The sequence below is a fragment of the Trachemys scripta genome, chromosome 3, assembly GCF_013100865.1.
Source record: "Trachemys scripta elegans isolate TJP31775 chromosome 3, CAS_Tse_1.0, whole genome shotgun sequence".
Taxonomy (NCBI): Eukaryota; Metazoa; Chordata; order Testudines; family Emydidae; genus Trachemys; species Trachemys scripta.
The window spans coordinates 38,061,511-38,080,673 of record NC_048300.1 but is presented as its reverse complement, the minus strand read 5'-3'; the positions used below and the strand labels follow the sequence as shown (position 1 = coordinate 38,080,673).

General features: G+C 47.2%; 1 protein-coding gene across 3 annotated transcripts in view; it reads right to left on the bottom strand.

Annotated features, from left to right (window-relative positions):
- Window positions 1–19,163, bottom strand: part of HAAO (3-hydroxyanthranilate 3,4-dioxygenase) — a 79,916-nt gene that overhangs the window by 55,572 nt on the left and 5,181 nt on the right. Inside the window, exons 1-2 of one of the 3 annotated variants that reach the window (XM_034764466.1) lie at window positions 17,196–17,379; window positions 8,558–8,636 (exon numbers count right to left, since the gene is read on the bottom strand). In XM_034764466.1, the coding sequence (XP_034620357.1) occupies window positions 8,558–8,636; window positions 17,196–17,275 (159 nt within the window). In that variant the 5' untranslated portion in view covers window positions 17,276–17,379. Of the gene's footprint in view, window positions 1–8,557; window positions 8,637–17,195; window positions 17,380–19,163 lie in introns of those variants that run through there. The other 2 variants (XM_034764464.1, XM_034764465.1) reach the window with 2 other exon arrangements.

Sequence of the window (19,163 nt, the reverse complement as noted above, 5' to 3'; positions counted from 1 at the left end):
ATCGTGGTCCAAAGGTAGGTGATATCACCAGATACTAAAGTCATTAGAGTACAATGAAAAGCAGTACGGTTGATACTGAGTCACTGTTGCGGCGGTGATGGATGCCTGCTGCCACTGCAGTCTTGCCCAGCTGCACAATCTCTCACCTCACAGGGACAAGGGTTTGATTGGCTCTTCCAAAGGAAATAGGTGGCACTTCAGTTCCAAAAAGGAGGGGGGCTGAGGCTTTGCAGAGAGCCTACTGCTCTGTGCAGTACTGCTGCTTTTTTTTTTGACTGGGCCCTGTTTCACTGGGGGAGGCAAGGGAGAGAGCTTGTCATCCTCGCTATCACCTGGGGCCCTAGGCCCAGGAAGTGTGCACCCAAGTAGTGATATAGACTAAAGCAGGTAGCAGAGATTCAGAATTCTGCATCACTGATTTGAGCGTGAAAATTTACTAAGTAGGGCCTGTGTAGGGTTACCATATTTCAGCAAGCAAAAAAGAGGACAGGAGGAGCCCCACCCCCGTCCTGCCCTGGCCCCGCCCCTGCCCCTCCCACTTCCCCCCCTCAGAACCCCCAACCCTCCCCCCGCTCCTTGTCCCCTGACTGCCTCCTCCTGGGACCCCTGCCCCTAACTGCCCCCCAGGACTCCACCCCCTACCTAAGCCTCCCTGCCTCTTGTCCCCTGACTGCCCCCTCCTAAGACCCCCCCCACAAATGCCCCCCAGGACCATACCCCCTACCTGTATCCTGACTGCCCCAACCCTTATCCACACCCCCACCCGCAGGCACTCCCCCGAACCCCCCACCCCCCCCCCGTCTCTTGACTGCCCCCTTCAGAACCTCCCTGCCCCTTCTCCAACCCCCTGGCCCCCTTGTTGTTGGCCTTTCTTCGCCTAATGTCTCTGTGAGCCGTTTGTCCCGGCAAGCGGGGGAGGAGCTCCAAACTGCCGGAGACGATCTGTGAATGCAGGGAGTGATCTCTGCTGCAGAGAGGAGGAGGGAGAAGTGGAGGAGGGGTCTCTCTGGCTGTCGGAGCCCCATGTAAGTGGCACCATCTGGCCGGCTCGCTCTGCATGGCGGGGGGGAAGTCCGGACATTTACAGATTCCCCCCGGACGCTATTTTTAGCTCAAAAAGCCGGACATGTCCGGGGGAATCTGGACGAATGGTAACCCTAGGCCTGTGTGCTGCCGGATTAGAAATTGCGGATGCTCAACACCTTGCAGGATTGGGCCCTGAATTGGCATGTACTGTGTGTCAGATTATCAAGAACTAAATGAATTTGCAGAGCAAATCACATTCTGCTGTGGTGCTGTCCAGGCTTCACAGGTGACTGATATACACGAGCACAGAACAACAATTTTTTCTCTCCCTTTCTCATCCCAAGGTTTTCAACCATCAGAAATCTGGAAAAGCAATTGGATGACAAAGGGAGAAAATTATGTTTTTCTTTGCTCATGTGCATCAGTCACCGGTGAAACCTGGACACTAGCCAAGCCTTATCCCACCAATCTTAGGCGGCAAAACTATTTCTGAAGATGAAGGCTGCTTCTGATGTGAATGGAACCTCTCTCCCACTGATTGCAAGAGGAGCTTTTTTCCCTTCTCATTTAAAAACAAACAACCCTTTATTTAAAGTATTTTCACAGCTAGATAGATCAGGTGTTAAAATATTACAAGTTACCAAAAGGCCTTTTTCTACTTTGCTGACTAAACTGTCTGCATAACAAACAAAACACACACAATGTAGTAAAAATCTGAAACCAGTGAAAAACTATTTCGGATTATCATTAACTATCCATCCACACTCAAGCTTCACCGTGTGCATGGTCTTCATCTCCCACTGACTTCCCCTGAAACAAACCAGTCTCTTCACTTTGCACATGCCACATCTCATCCCTGAGTAGAATTTTTTTCTGGGAACTCTGGAAAATATCACAGGAGGAAGAATTTAAAAGATACGCTGCTAGATCTTTGCTCCCATTCAGGCAGCTCAAAGCAGCCAGGATGCCAGTAAATCCAGTCCCTGAAGATGCCCACGCACAGGGAAGTCTGTGGGGTGTGTAGAGCTGTCACCACAACTCCTAGGCAACCCCTCTCCCAACCCCACCTTCAGTGTAGGGGGAAATGTCCAGGAGAAAGGGATGTGGCCAGGGTGCCCCTGCAGTTGGCTGATCCCTAGCTCCAAGTATTGCCCCTTGTAGCCATAGATAGCTGGGTATAAGGCCAGGTTTACACTAGAAGCTTTTGTAACTATAGCAATGTTAGCTAAAAGTGGGATGGATTTATTTTGGGTGACATTTCTGTGCTGGCAAAAGCCCTAGTGTAGATGCAGTTGTACTGATACAAAGGACATGTCTAAATTAGGAGGTTATAGCTATATCAGCAAAACTTTTAAGTGTAGGTTAAGTCCAAGTTAGAGTAGCTCTAAGTCTACTCTAGTGCTAGCCCTGAACTTGCCCAGACCTGGGGGTTGTGGTCATTCTGCTCCTGTGCCAAGTGTGGCTTGGTTTGATCAAAGTGATAAAGATTTCAAAAATTTCCTTGTCCTTCTCTTGGGAGTGAGTGTGGTTTTGAGGTCAATGGAACTGCATATGAGTAAAAGTTTGCAGGATGGAGCCCCACCTATCTATGCTTCTATGGAGAGAGATCAAAGGGAACTTGGTATGTACATATTAGAGAAAAAAAATGAGTATGCTGCAGTGGTGGGCTCAAGCCACACAGTTTAGAGCCAAATTTGTCTAAAGTCTGAGTGGTAGTTCAGGCCCATCTCTGATAAACTGGGTATTCTAACTCCAGTATCTATAAAAATGATCAGAGGGGGAACAGAATACAAGATGAGGGATGCTACTGAGTGTGATTGAAGATGATGCAACAAGTAATGGCTAAGAGTATCAGTTCCAAGAATTGGAGCATGCTCACAAACCTGACATGCTGGTAATCCCTTGGGGGATGCGACCTGCAGGCCGAGAAGAACTGGGCTAGAGAAGCACAGAAGATCCTTTCTAATATTATCAACTAATTGTGTATGTGCATGTAGTTCTGTACATGGAAAAGTGAACTTAACAGATTTAAACTATTCTAAAATTAACTTCCTTCCCAAAGCAAACGTGTCTGCCTGGAATTTCCTCCAACCTGGTAAGTGTCAGTGGCTGAAGTTTTCAAATCACTTAGGCCTAGTCTTCACTTACCGGCTGGTCCGGCGGCACGCCATCGATGTTCTGGGATCGATCCCGGAAGTGCTCACAGTCGGCGCCGGTACTCCAGCTCGCCGAGAGGAGTATGCGGCGTCGACGGGGGGAGACTTCCGGCCGCGTCTGGACCGCGGTAAGTTCGGACTAAGGTACTTCGAATTCAGCTACGTTATTAACGTAGCTGAATTTGCGTACCTTAGTCCGAAGTCCGGACTAAGTGGGGACCAGGCCTTAAACATTAAACCCTTATAACTAGAGTGGCTTATAATAGGCTACCACCATACATTATTTTTAAATATATAATAGTGCTGTTAAACTGGCATTAAGATTGTGAGCCCAGCTTTTAAACATGAGCTCCTTAATAGGATATGCACATTTTGGGTCTCAACTTATCACTTACTTGTGTCAATGAGCATTTTCCTCCCCCTAAGTTCTGAGTTGCACATCTACATATGGCATTTAGATGTCCTATTAAATAGCCCATGTTTGAAAATTGGGCTGCCTATGTTAAAATGTGTTGGTATTTATTGTATAAAGAGATTCGTAACCATCTGATTCACTGCAATAAAAGTTTAAAAAAATAAGTCTCTTTAAGAAAAGCTAGTTTAATATTGAATAAGTGAAAGAACATTAAGGCTATGTTCTTTGGAGCGGATTCCCAATTTGAGTAGACGTACTTGTGCTAGTTTGATAACAGCTAGCATTCTGTAGCCATGGTAGCACAGCAAGCCCATGTGCCTATAGCCACTGCCTGTGCTGAGTACAAACCCACCCGATCCCGCGGGTATGTACTCATGGTGGCTAGCCTTGGCTGCCACTTGCCACTGCCCGTGCTACTGTGGCTACACTACTAATTTTCGTTGGCTAGCTCAATGAGAGCTAGTTGCAAGTATAACTACTCCTGTGAATCTCACACCCAGCTCAAGTGTAGATGTAGTCTAAAACAATATTTAATAGGCAGCTGCTGTAAGAGAGATTTGATTGTTTTTTATCTGCGTTATCATAATGTGTACAGTTAGGGAATGAAAAAATATTTGCTATTTTTCAAGGAACTTCATGTTAATTACCATAGGAACCTTTTCAGGTAACTAGTCTCGGAACTTGAAAAGTGCATTCAGTGCAAAAAGATGGGATTCTACATTAAGACTGGAAAGATTTGAGACAGAGCAGTTCATGCATGAAAAGGCTAAACCTCTTACTGCCTTTCTCAGCTTTATTTGTTGTCCTCTTGAATTTCCTGGTGGAAATTAATTCCTGTCATTTCTATTTCAGCAATTTGTAAAAGCCAAGTCCATCATATGCAGCTTGAGAACACAGACAGATGGGTACGAAGATGGGAAAGATGGGCTTAGAGTGACAACTAGTGTTCAATTTTCTTTCTTTCCAGCTTAATAGAAAAAACAGAAAACAAGAGACAAGGTGGGTGAGGTAGTATCTTTTATTGAACCATGTTCTTTTGGTGAGAAAGACAAGATTTCGAGCTTACACAGAGCTCTTCAGGGCTGGGAAACTTACTTAGGTTGACATAATTTTGTAGTGTAGACATACCCTAAGTTACGTTGACATACAGCCACCTCAGTAATTAAATTGCTTTTGCATGTCCACGCTATGCTCCTTGTGCTGGCATTGCACATCCTCACCAGGAGCACTTGCACCAATTGAACTGTCAGTGTGGGGCATAGTGGGATGGCTTCAGAAAGCCAACAACAGTCGATGTAAGCAATGCAGTGTCTACACTGACACTGCATCAAACGAAATACATTGACCTAAGCACTACACCTCTCACGGAGGTGGAGTTATTAAGTCGGCTCGGGGGCTCCGGCGGGACTGGGCCGGGGGCTCGGGGGCTCCGGCGGGACTGGGCCGGGGGCTCGGGGGCTCCGGCGGGGCCGGGTCGGGGGCTCGGGGGCTCCGGCGGGGGCTCCGGCGGGGCCGGGCTGGGGGCTCGGGGGCTCCGGCGGGGGCTCCGGCGGGGCCGGGCTGGGGGCTCGGGGGCCGCAGTGCTGGGCGGGCCGGGGGTGGTCGGCCGGGGGCCGGGCCCAGCCTGGGCCGCGCCTCCTCCCCCCACACTCCCCCTTACCTGCTTCAGGCTTCCCGTGACTCAAATGTTCGCGGGAAGCAGGGGAGGGGGCGGAGACTTTGGGGAGGGGGCGGAGTTGGGGTGGGGGCAGGGGCGGGGCTGGGGCGGGGGCGGGCCCGTGGAGTGTCCTCCTTTGGGAGGCACAAAATATGGTAACCCTAGTCCACATGGTATCTTGCATGTCTCCAGGAAGACTTCTTATGTGGATTGGAGCATTCCAAGATGCATTGTTCTCCAAATGTTTCCTGATCAGGTACTTAACCTGGCGAATTCCTTCCTAAAGAAGCTGACCAAATGCCTCCCAAAGCTTACTTAGAAACCAAGCAAGCATACAGCCCATACTCTTAACCTCAAGTAGAAAATGATATATATGTACAAATAGGATGAATAGATATAGTAGATCATAACCTTTACGGAGATATATTCCATGGCACAGACAGCACAAAATATATTCCAGTTATGTCATACATACATTTATAAGCACCCCCTCCCCATAAAGCCTTATGGGATACACTGTCACAATGCCGACCTAACTCTGTGGTGTAGACCAGGGCTCAGAGTGTCACAGCTAAATACAAGGTGAACAAAGTGTTTAGCATAAGTAGATAACACATTTCCAGGGACCATTCAAGATAAAGTGGATCATTAACACCCCTCTAGTCATAGGGGGAAATGCAAGGGAGGGGGGGTTATTAGTGGGTTATAGATTGTTGTAATAAGCCATAAATCCAGTGTCTCTGTTCTGTCCATGACTTTTAGTGTCTAGCAAAGTTATTAATTTAAGCTCCTAGGGTCATTTTTTTGTGTGGGTTTCCTTTGAGGATGAGGACTGATAGGTCAGATATGGAGTGATCACTTTGTGAAAAGTGTTCACCCACAGGTGATTTGGTGGTTTTGTTTTTTATCATTTCCTGTGTGAGTTCATTCAAAAGCATAGTGATTATCTGCTTTTACCCACATAGCTGTTATTGGGGCATTAGTGCACTAGATGAGGTACACCACATGTTGTGATAGGCATGTGTAGGATCCATGGATCTTGAAAGATGTGCTGATCACTGTAGTAGTGGAGATATGTCTGCAGGTTTTGCATTTGTTGTTCTGGAAGGGTCTGGTGCCGCTTTGAGTTGGTGTGTTCTGGTCTGTGGGGAGCTTGCTTCTCAGTGAGCTTGGAGAGGTTGGGTGGTTGTTTGAAGGCCAGAAGAGGGGGTTCAAGAAAGATTTCTTTCAGGATGGGATCCCCACTGAGTATGGGTTATAGTTGTTGGAGGATACCTCATATGGGTTCCAGTGTGGGGTGTCAAGTATCAGGGGGTAGCCGTGTTAGTCTGTATCTACAAAAACAACAAGGAGTCTGGTGGCACCTTAAAGACTAACAGATTTATTTGGGCATGAGCTTTCGTGAGTAAAAACTCACTTCTTCGGATGCAACATCCGAAGAAGTGAGGTTTTTACTCACGAAAGCTCATGCCCAAATAAATCTGTTAGTCTTTAAGGTGCCACCAGACTCCTTAGTGTGGGGTGGTAGGTGACAACTAGGAGTATGAATTTCCACCATAGCTTCAACAACCACCACCTTCCATTAAACTATCTGGAACACTCCCACAGTAGCATCAACTTCCTGGACACCAGAATCAACTTCAACAACGGAACACTACAGACAGCTATATACAAGAAACAAATGGATCACCACACCTACCTTCATAGATCCAGTAACCTCTCCAAACACACCCAGAAATCTGTTATCTAAACCCAGCACTCAGATACCACAGAACATGCTCTGAGGAGGAAGTCCAGGATATAGACCTGAACACACTTCAAACCACCATCACCAAACAAGGACACTCCACAAGAGAAGTAGATTGCATCATGGAATGAGCCACCCAAATACACCAAAAGAACCTGCTTCAAAACAGAAATAACCCCCCCCTCCCACAGCACACCCCTAGTTGTCACCTATTCCGGTGGTTTGGGGTCATTAGTTTTAATTTTGCAACACCATCACCAGGGATGCTGGAACAATTTGTATAGTGGAAGTACTGACAGCCATTGAACCAAACTGTAAACACTGTATATGATGGAAACCACTTCCAGCAAGGGGGTGCAGTAGCACCCCCACCATCCCTAGTTCCAGCACCTGTGCCCACCACAATCACTCCAGTGCTTTGCCAAACCTTAACTCCTTTAGCTTCACCCAACCCTATCAATAATATGTAATAATAATGTAGTATAACATCAGAATAGCGATTGGAGGTTCCTTCAAATGTTTTGTAACCTGACATCCTATAGTTGTGATTATCTCTTTCACCAGGATCTTATCTCTTATAGACAAAAATGCACTCAGTTTTCCTAACAGTATTTGCTTATAAATATATAACAGGTGCTTTTCACCTCAGGTACAATTAAGTTATATTACTATTACAATATAAAATCACCCAAGGTATGATTCTATTAATTGTTTCCATGGTAAGTATATAAATCCCCACAAAGTCTTTTAAAAATGCTAGGCCTAATTCTGTACTGCCTTGTATTTGTGAAGTCATTTAGGCTGACATTTTCAAATTTTCATTATACTATGGGAATTAGATGGTCAAATTCCATTGAAATATAATGGGAGTTTTGTATCTAGCTCATTTGTGTTTAGTTGAAAATCCCAGGCTTACAGCAGTGCAAGTTTGGGTGTAAGATGTTGCCATTTTGATTTGGTCTATTTGCACTCCACACATGGGCAAATGACTATTCAAGGTGCAAAGCATGCTTTCTGTCAGTAGAAGGCAGAACCCAATTACATAAATACTAGAGTCGTGCAAAGGATGGAAATTCCATTTCATGAAGGAATTCCAGATGTTGAATTTTTTTCATTCTGACTCGGAATGCAAACCAAAAATTTTAAATTCTCCACAAAGGAAAATTGAGGGGGAAATTCCATTTACGTTGATCAAAATGTTTCATTTAGATTTTGATATTAAAAAAAAAAAGTGTTGTATTATATTATAATCCAGAACACAAAATACAAAATTCAAAACAAAACATCATTTAAACATGAAAAACCAAAAAGTTTCATTCTGAAAATATTAGAACATTTTTTCCATTCTTTTCCTAATGAAAATTCTGATGAAATTGACCCAATTTCATAAAGTATTCTGAAGAAACTGCTTATTCTGTCAATTTTCTCTGCTGACATCTAATCAGTTTAATAGAATTAAGCAGGACATTAGTAATTTGCAGGTGTCACTTATACAGTAAATTTCTTAATCTTAGAGATCTATAAAAGCAGTAAAACAGAAATGTCCTATATGTTACCTCTTCTCCTTCTTCAATATGATAATCCTTCCTTTGGTTTGGTCCTCCAACAAACATCACATTCAGCTTCTGACAATGCCTGGAAAAAATATTTTAAAAAGATTAGTAAGAATATCTTGCATTTCTATATTTCATCTGAGGATTTAGAAGTATTTTACAGCCAATAACTAATTTATTAAATAGTTTAGGCAATATGACCCAGTGATTAGGCCCCTGGACTGGAATTCAGGAGACCTGGGTTTTGTAACAAGTTTGAGATCTAAAGATGAAATGTGCTATCTGAGAGCTAGGTATAATTATCATTGCAATATCATCTGATAAGACTAGAAGTGTGTAAGTAAAATGTAATGCTTCACAGCTAGTAAAGTTACTGAAAGCTATTGATACGAATGTTGGGCCTGAATCCTCTCACTTACACCACTCTTACAATGGTGTCACAGGAATGAGTTCACCAAAGTTGCACCTGATTTTAAAGTGGTGGAAGTGAGAGGAGAATCAGGCCCTCTGTCTAATTCTGCCATGCTTGTGAATTCTGATGAGCACTTTTTCTCTTAGGCCTTGTCTACACTACGAGAGTAGTTCGAATTTACTTGCATCGAATTTTTGGAATCGATATTGCAAAGTCGAACGTCTGTGTCCACACTAAGGACAGTAATTCGACTTTGTGAGTCCACACTAACGGTGAAAGCGTCGACATTCGAAGCAGTGCACTGTGGTCAGCTATCCCACAGTTCCCGCAGTCCCCTCTGCCCATTGGAATTCTGGGTGTAGCCGGCAATGCCTTCTGGGTAACAAAATGTGTCGAGGGTGCTTTTGGGTAACTGTCGTCATCCGTCCATCACTCCCGCCCTCCCTCCCTGAAGCGCCGGCGGGAAATCAGTTCGCGCACTTTTCCAGTCATTGACAGCGCGGATGCCACAGCACTGCGAGCATGGAGCACGCTGCGACCATCGCTGCAGTTGTGGCCGCTCTCAACGCCTCGCAGCTTATCATACACCTTTCCCTGAGGCAGATGCAGAAAAGTCAGGCGAGGAGGCTACGGCACCGCGGTGATGTCCTGAAGTCTGAGAGTAGCACAGACCTCTCAGAAAGCAGGGGACCCAGCGCCGAGGACATCACGATGGCAATGGGTCATGTTGATGCCGTGGAACGGCGATTCTGGGCACGGGAAACAAGCACTGAGTGGTGGGACCGCATAGTGCTGCAGGTCTGGGATGAATCCCAGTGGCTGCGAAACTTTCGCATGCGGAAGGGAACTTTCCTGGAACTTTGTGAGTTGCTGTCCCCTGCCCTGAAGCGCAATGACACCCGGTTGCGAGCTGCACTGAGTGTACAGAAGCGAGTGGCCATAGCCCTCTGGAAGCTTGCAACGCCAGACAGCTACCGGTCAGTCGCGAACCAGTTCGGGGTGGGCAAATCTACCGTGGGGGTTGTTGTGATGCAAGTAGCCAAGGCAATCGTTGATGTACTGCTGCCAAAGGTAGTGACCCTGGGAAACGTGGAGGCGATCATAGATGGCTTCGCAGCGATGGGATTCCCAAACTGCGGTGGGGCCATAGATGGAACTCACATCCCTATTCTGGCACCGGACCACCAAGCCACCCAGTACATTAACCGAAAGGGCTATTTTTCCATGGTGCTGCAAGCACTGGTGGACCACAGGGGACGTTTTACCAACATCTACGTGGGATGGCCGGGCAAGGTTCATGACGCTCGTGTTTTCAGGAACTCTGGTCTGTTTAGACGGCTGCAACAAGGTATTTACTTCCCGGACCACAAAATAACTGTTGGGGATGTGGAGATGCCTATAGTCATCCTCGGGGACCCAGCCTACCCGCTAATGCCCTGGCTCATGAAGCCCTATACTGGCGCCCTGGACACTGAAAAAGAACTCTTCAACTACCGGCTGAGCAAGTGCAGAATGGTGGTGGAGTGTGCTTTTGGCCGTCTCAAGGGGAGATGGAGAAGCTTACTGACTCGCTGTGATCTCAGCGAAACCAATATCCCCATTGTTATAGCAGCTTGCTGTGTGCTCCACAATCTCTGTGAGAGCAAGGGGGAGACCTTTATGGCGGGGTGGGAGGTTGATGAAAATAGCCTGGCTGCTGATTACGCTCAGCCAGACAGCCGGGCGATTAGAAGAGACCTGCGGGAAGCGCTGTGCATCCGGGAGGCTTTGAAAGCAAAGTTCCTGAGTGAGCAGGGTAACCTGTGACTTTTAAGTTTGTGTACAGAGAAGCTGAACCTGCCCCCGTTTCTTTACCCAGTTAATGTTGACTATCCTACCCAGTTACATACCCCCTTCACCCCCTTCCAACACACGTTTCGAAATAAAAATAGTTCTACTTTGTTAATGCACACCGTTTTTTTTAATACTGTTTTCGCGGGAATTTTTTAAAACTGGGACGCAGACTGTGGTGCGGAGCGGGTGTAGTGTAGTGACGCGAATGAAGCTTCTAAACTCAAGGATTGACGGGCTCCGCTGCGGTGGGATGGTTGTTTCAACGGAGCCTGTCACCCCTCCTGATCGGGACTGTGTGTATGGGGGGGCTATGTGACTTTGTGGCAGGGGGAGGACGATTACAGATCCCCTGCTGCATGGCTCTGTGATCCTGCATAAGGACTGCCGCTTAAGATCTGTAACTGCCCTCCCCCGCCACAAAGTCACAGAGCAACCCACCCCCCACCACATAACATGAAAACAACCTCCCAGACTAACCAGGGTAACTAGTCACTGCATCACTGCACTGTGTATGTGCCCTGCTGCTGTGCCTGCCCCCGCCTATGTACCCTGCCAAAGGTGACTGTCCTGTCCAATTACCAACCCCCTTTCCCCTCCTCCTCCAAAAGAACATGATTGAAACAGTAGTTAACATGAACGTATTTTTTATTATCAACTACACATGGAACTGGGAGGTGAAACTTGGACGGGGGCTTGTGTCAGGCGGGAAGGAAAGAACTTTTCAAGTTTTGGGGAATGAGAGCCTTCTGCTACTAGAGCTCTCTGCAGGGGTGGAGTGAGAGTTAGCAGGGACTCTGCCGCCTCTCCTTCTTTGCACTTTGGGTGAGGTGGGTATGGGACTTGGTGGCGGGGGAGGGCGGTTAGAGATGGACTGCAGCGGGGCTCTGTCCTCCTGCCTCCGTTCCTGCAGAACATCCACAAGGCGCCGGAGCGTGTCTGTTTGCTCCCTCAGTAGTCCAAGCAGCGTTTGAGTCGCCTGCTGGTCTTCCTGCCGCCACCTCTCCTCCCGATCCATGTTTGCTTGCTGCATTTGGGTCAATTTCTCCCGCCACTGGGTCTGCTGTGCTGCCTGGGCTTGGGAACAGGCCATAAGTTCAGAGAACATGTCCTCCCGTGTCCTCTTCTTCCTATGCCTAATCTTCGCTAGCCTCTGGGAGTGTGATGCCAGGCTAGGTTGTGAGACAGTCGCAGATGTGGCTGTGGGAATGGGAAAAAGGGAGTGAATTCCTCAGAAAGATAAATGTAGTTGTGAACCAAGAACATAGTCTTTCTCTGTGAACAAGACCATGCACAGCACCTATCACATGCGCACTCAGCACAAGGTCGAATTCTCGGCCTTCGCATTCAGTGCCTGGGGTCTTCCACAGCACATTTGAGAAGCGGGGCAGCACAACGGAATTTCTGTTGCAGGCAGACATGGTAAGCCGTAGACTTGTGGCAGTTTAAAACTTTTATATTACCACTGGCCTCATTTCACATTTAAAGCAATGTCAGTACCTGCTGCCAGCAATCCGGCAAGCGGGAACTCTGCCCCTGTCCCACCCCCTCGCGGCTGTCCCCAGGAACGATCCCTTTCGGCAGCCCCTCTCCCGCCTCCACCGCGTGGCTGCAAACCAGCGGTTACAGTTCTGTAAAGGAACGAGCAAGCAGTCCCAACACTAACATTCCCCTACCTAATTCAAAGCAGGTCACCATGGGCGACATCACCCTGATGAGGATCTCTGACAGCGAGAGAGAGAGAATGCTCCGGGAAAGCCTCCAAAGACCAGGGCCGTATGCCGCCCTGCTGTGCAGAGCAATGATTCCCGAGTACTTGATAGTCTCGTGGCGCGGCAACGTGTCGTACTTCGGAGGACCCAATAAGGCCGCTCTCCCCAGGAACCTCATGCAACGGCTTTCCAATTACCTCCAGGAGAGCTTCATCGAGATGTCCCGGGAGGATTACTGCTCTATCCCTGCACATATAGACCGCATTTTACTCTAGCTGCAGTAGCAGGGACTAAACAGTAGAGCGGCTTGGGCAGGACAATCACGGAAAACCGGACATTGCTAGATTTTTTTTCAAAACTTGCACTGCCCATGACTGAACCGTTAAGTGCCTAGGGCAAACTAATCATGAACAACCCATTCTTTTAATTGTTAATATTCCTGTTCTGTTAAAAATAAATGTTTAGATGTTTACAACACTTACTGGATGATCCTTCACCAGATTCTGTGTCCGGGGTAACGGCTGGGGAGGGTTGGTAGGGGATCTCTGTAAGGGTGATGAAGAGATCCTGGCTGTCGGGGAAATCAGCGTTGTGAGCGCTGCCGACTGCCTCGTCCTCCTTATCTCCTTCCTCATCTTCCCCGTCCGCTAACATGTCCGAGGAACCGGCCGTGGACAATATCCCATCCTCAGAGTCCACGGTCAGTGGTGGGGTAGTGGTGGCGGCCGCACCGAGGATGGAATGCAGTGCCTCATAGAAACGGGATGTCTGGGGATGGGATCCGGAGCGTCCGTTTGCCTCTTTGGTCTTCTGGTAGCCTTGTCTCAGCTCCTTGATTTTCACGCGGCACTGCGTTGCATCCCGGCTGTATCCTCTCTCTGACATGTCTTTTGAGATCTTCTCATAGATCTTTGCATTCCGTTTCTTGGAGCGCAGCTCAGAAAGCACGGACTCATCGCCCCACACAGCGATGAGATCCAATACTTCCCGATCAGTCCATGCTGGGGCCCTCTTTCTATTCACAGACTGCACGGCCATCACTGCTGGAGAGCTCTGCATCGTTGCCAGTGCTGCTGTGATCGCCACGATGTCCAGACAGGAAATGAGATTCAAACTGGCCAGACAGGAAAAGGAATTCAAATTCAAATTTTCCCGGGGCTTTTCCTGTGTGGCTGGTCAGAGCATCCGAGCTCGTACTGCTGTCCAGAGCGTCAACAGAGTGGTGCACTGTGGGATAGCTCCCGGAGCTATTAGCGTCGATTTCCATCCACACCTAGCCTAATTCGACATGGCCATGTCGAATTTAGCACTACTCCCCTCGTCGGGGAGGAGTACAGAAGTCGAATTAAAGAGACCTCTATGTCGAACTAAATAGCATCGCAGTGTGGACGGGTGCAGGGTTAATTCGATGTAATGGCGCTAACTTCGACATAAACGCCTAGTGTAGACCAGGCCTTAGTTCGACTACTCTGAATGCCAAAATTAGCCTTCAGGTAGCTCCCTTCAGGCCAGACTGTACCTCCAAGTTCCATGTGCAGAAGGGACCCCCTTATGTGTGGATCTCACCCTTCCCTCAAGTCAGCAGCCAGAGGTATTACCTGTCCCAGATAGTATCTTACACAACAGAGACCCCTAATGACAGGGGTGCTGGGTAATCCTTGGTAGTCCAGTAGCAATGGAGCAACACTACCATGGAATGCAACTCCGGGATGAGAGCAGGGGCACACAGAGCTACCATAGAGATAGAGAAGCAATATCTTCACACTGAATCTGGGCCTCAATGCTTAGTGTGTTGCAACGATGCCTATACACTCAGCCATCTTCAACAGAGTCATGTTGGGAGAGTTTCTGAGATGTTGGAACATGCACGTTTTGTTTCGTGGTTTTGTTTTCGCCACCTTCGTTTTGTTTACTGCAAGGAGCATTTTGGTGATATGAAACATAGGGCCCTAATATACTACAATGCTAAACAACAATAACTGCCTTGACCTTTGTTTAAGTAAAAGCTACACAAATTAAATGATAAAAGTACAATATTCAAATCAACTATTTCCACAACAGGAGGCTGTACACGCTATAATACTCAGCTTATGCCAGCATCACAAAATAAGGATATGAAATCATAAGCACTCGCATCATGCAGATTTAATGTTCATTTCCAAGGGGTTTTTTTTTTTTTTTGGCACACTGGTGAACTTACAACTGGTGCAACATTCTGCTTGTTGCAGGGCACAAAGGACTGCAGCGCTGACAGAGCTGTAAGTAGCATAGCTGACAACTCATGAAATATTAAGACAAAGCATGGGCTGGGCTATAAAATAAAAGGTGGAAGAATATTGTTAGCATGTGAGAGCATCATGACTGAATTCTGAGGTAGTTAATCTTCATAGAAATCAAGGTATTTCATTTCATTGCAAAGCACCAATGATTTAAAGAGCACTGAGGAGGTCCTTAAACTCCACCTACATTTCTGCAAAGCCACCTAAGTCCAGATGCCACTAAGCTGCTTAAGCCCTGGTGGCATTTAGCCTATTTCAACTGCAGAACCTGATCTAGTAGGCATATTTGCATTCCTAACACCACAAAAAGTACAGCTGGAGCAACCCTTATATTTAAATGGTCAGAGCCTGACACAGGATGTATAAGATGCAGGTTCAAATCCCTTCACTGCCTAATTTGGATCAGGGAGTTGAACCCAGTACTCCCACTTTCTAGCAGAGGGACCTAATCCCTGGGCTATAAGGTATTGTTGGGTGGGCATAGGCAGTGCGTAATTGAGGCTGGGGGAGGCTAAGCCTCCCCAAATCTCACCACCGGGTGAGGGACAGTGGCAGATTTGGGGACCCCAGGAAAAAAAAATCTCTCCCCACCATGGACTTGGGTAATACCCCTGGGGCCGAGGCAAGGGCACAGAGCTTTTCCAGTCTTGGGGCCGCAGTGGAGGTGGGGAAGGAGCGAGCAGGGGGCAGGGTCTCGGGGAGAAGAGGTGGGGTGGGGGCGGAGCCACAGGGGAAGGGGCAGAATGGGGGAAGGGCTCTGGGCTTGGAGCTTCAGCCAGGGCTGAGAGCTTGACCCTGGCCAGGGCCGAGCTCTCAATCTCCCTGCACCCCTTGGCCCTAACCAAGTTCTCAGACCCCCCCCCCCCATCCCACGCCAGCTGAGGCCATGGGCGGGGGGCTGAGAGCAGCGAGCAGGGCCGTAGCCTTGGACAGAAGAGGCGTGTCGGGGCTAGACTGAGCCTCCACAAGAGGAAGCTTCATCCGCCACCCAGCAAAGTATATGTCTCTTCTTGATGAAGAACAGAAAAGAGGAATATTCAAAATGCTTCAACACAGCACAGGTGCAATTGTTAAGCTTAGAAATGAAGACACCTTGCAAAAGTATAGCAGAATTCATTCTGAAATATTTATTTTAAACTAGTCATCAAATGAAAGCAATCACAAACAGAAGACACTTTCTTGTACTCTTTCATTCAATGAGATCTACTCAGGTCTAGCATTTTTGTCTTTCTTTCTGTCTACAATAGAACATAGAACGGTACTTTCAATAGATGGGGGAATGTGCATAGTGATCCTCAGTGAAATCTATATCTTGGAATAGTTACTCAGAAAAGCAAACATTTACACACAGTCATGAAAAGCATTAACATTCCTTAACTTTCAATTACAGGGAATCCTTTGGGGTAGGAAAAAAAAAAAAGAAGTGGGTTCCTGGAAGTTTTTTTTTTTACAATTTCCTTTTGATTGATTAAAACAAATATCACAGAAAATAAAAGGAACATAATATAATGTGAAAACTGGATTATAATATAAAAACATCATGAAGAGGGATAGGAAAGAAACTTTTTAAGGAAGCCCTTCTTTTCTTATTCATGTACTGTAGGTTTTGAAGCAAACACATTATGCCTTATTCCACTGACAAAGGAAATAATTGTTACTGTGATTGGAAGAAGGTGCCAAATTCTGGACCCTGGCACAGCCACACTGCAAGCGTCCACACCGATGCTTTTGTCAGTGAAACTTATGTCGCTCAGAGAGGTGTTTTTTCACACCCGAGTGACATAAGTTGTACTGACAAAAGTGCTAGTGTAGACATAGCCTGAGTCACAGACAGGAAACAGATCAGGCCAGAGCAGCTTGCAGAACCCCCAACTGACAGCTGTGGTAAGCATCCCTCTTCTTCCCTGCCCCCTTGTCTCATAGATTACTCCTTCAGCTCCAGAAGTGAAGGATGACCCCATTATTACAATAAAAAAATAGTAGGAGTAGCCCCTCTCTCACAGCTGGGATGGCTTTCACCACCAAGTCTAGAAACACAAAGTGTGGGGGAAGTAGTGGCAATTTATTAGGTGAATCTCATAATTCACAAGTGTGATCCTATGAGATTTTTTTTCTCCCATAAGGCTTAATCCATAGCCCACTGAAGTCAGTAGAAAGACTGCTGTAGACTTCAATTAATTTTGGATCAGGGCCATAGACTGCAATGTGCTTAACACAGCAGTCCATCTATTTTAAATCATTGAACAGTTTTCAAACACTTTCTTTCTTTAAAAATAAAAAGTTTGTGGCCAGACCTGAAGAACAATTTTATCCATACTTATTAACCTTTGCTAGTTGCATGAAATTTACAGCAGTTTCCTTTTATCCCTGAGACTATGCAAGGTAAAACAAGATCTTCATTTACTTACATAAGCTTATTGCACACTGGGGGCAAAAAAGCAGCTTTGTTTTCTTCTATCCATTTTCTTACATTTACAAGCAGCTCCATGATTCACCAGTAATGAGACTTTTGAGGAAGCTACTGAGTTGGCAGAGAAGTATGCAGCATGCACTCTCGGTATGTTACTCCCACCACAAAGCTCTGGTGATTGGTTGATAAGATAGAATTCTTCAGGCTTGGGTGACACAGGGAACTACTTTGTTTGATCAGTCAAAGGTTATTTTGTAGAGCAAACTATAAACTTAGCCAATAATCAACTCATGCATTTCAAAAACATCTAGATCTTTGCTTAGCTCGGTTTAAATATATAAATTGTGTGTGTGTGTTAGTTAGCAGGGCTAGAAAGAAGACAATCATTCAATTTTTATTCATTGTATTGTTGAAAGTACAGGTTAAATGTCAGTAAATAGCATTATCATAAAAACAATATACTAACTAGATGATTGTTTAGAATACAATCACACAGAAGAAAGGTAGAAGGAAGGCTACATAAAGATATATATATATTGTAACAAAGTTCCTCCTCTGCCTTGGTGGGTCCTGCACTTATTGGCAGATTTGCTCGTCTCAGAGATTCATGGCAGCCCTCAGTGTGGCTACTTTCATAGCTCAAATCTGCTGTTTACTCAGTTAACCTCATCACATAGGCCAGCATAGGGAAAAGAACAATCCCCACAGTCCCTGGTAATCCACCTAATGGGTCGGGGAACAGACCAGAGACCTTCCTCTTTGGTGAAACCCACAGTCCAGGTCAACTCCTCCTGTGTTAGATCAGGAGTTGGGAGGTTTGAGGGGAACCCAGGCCTGCCCTCTACTCGGAGTTCCAGCCCAGGGCCTTGTGGATTGCAGCTGTCTAAAATATATCCTGTAACAGCTGCATGACAGCTACAATTCCCTAAGCTACTTCCCCACACCCTTCTCCCAACACCTTCTTTATCCCCACCACAAGACCTTCCTCCTGGTGTCTGATAATGCTTGTACTTCTCAGTCCTACTCTCAGTTCCTAATACCTCTTGCTCCCAGCTCCTTGCACATATACCTCACTGACTGAGATGAGGTCCTTTTTAAACCCAGGTGCCCTGATTAGCCAGCCTGTCCTAATTGAGTCTAGGAGCTTCTTAATTGGCTCCTGGTGTCCTAATTAGCCTGCCTGCCTTAATTGGTTCCTGCAAGTTCCTGCTTGTTCTGGAACTACTCCTATTACCTTATCCAGGGAAAGGTTGTCTGAGGTTACTGTCTCTCCTGCTGCCCTCTGGCCTGGAGAGAGGAAGGAGGGAGAGGGCTGCTGTTTCTACTGCTGTTAGGCTCTCGCTGCTGCTACTCCAGCTGCTCCCTTGGCTGGGCCAGACACCCTCCTCCTTCTCTACTATGTGCTAGCTTGCTGGCTGGTGAACCCTCTTCCCCCAACCCTCGGTTGCTGCTCCTGCTGTAGCCCCGGATGGGGGACCTGGCCCGCTTCCCACAGGAGGGGTGTGAGGGACCCCAACCCCATCTGTTGCTGCTACTGTGGATGCCACCACCTTAGAGCGGTCCTTCCTGCTGGCCATGGGACTGGCGCCTGGAGCTGCTGCTGTGTTTGCTGCCTAGGAGCTGCTCGAGCACCAGGGAGGAGAAGAAGAGGACCATCTACCAGTGGGGGAGCACGTAGATATTCTACAGACCACTGTGGAGGGGGCCCTCAAGGACTAAATCACTTTTGAACTGTGCTCTTGTGGTGGGGGTCTAGACTGTGTTTGTGGGGACACGGGGTGTGGTGTGGAGCTTGCCCTCTGGTCTAGGGTTACCATATTTCAGCAAGCAAAAAAGAGGATGGGAGGAGCCCCGCCCTAGCCCCGCCCCTGCCACTTCCCGCCCCCCTCAGAACCCCCAACCCTCCCCCCGTTCCTTGTCCCCTGACTGCCCCCTCCTGGGACCCCTGCCCCCAACTGCCCCCCAT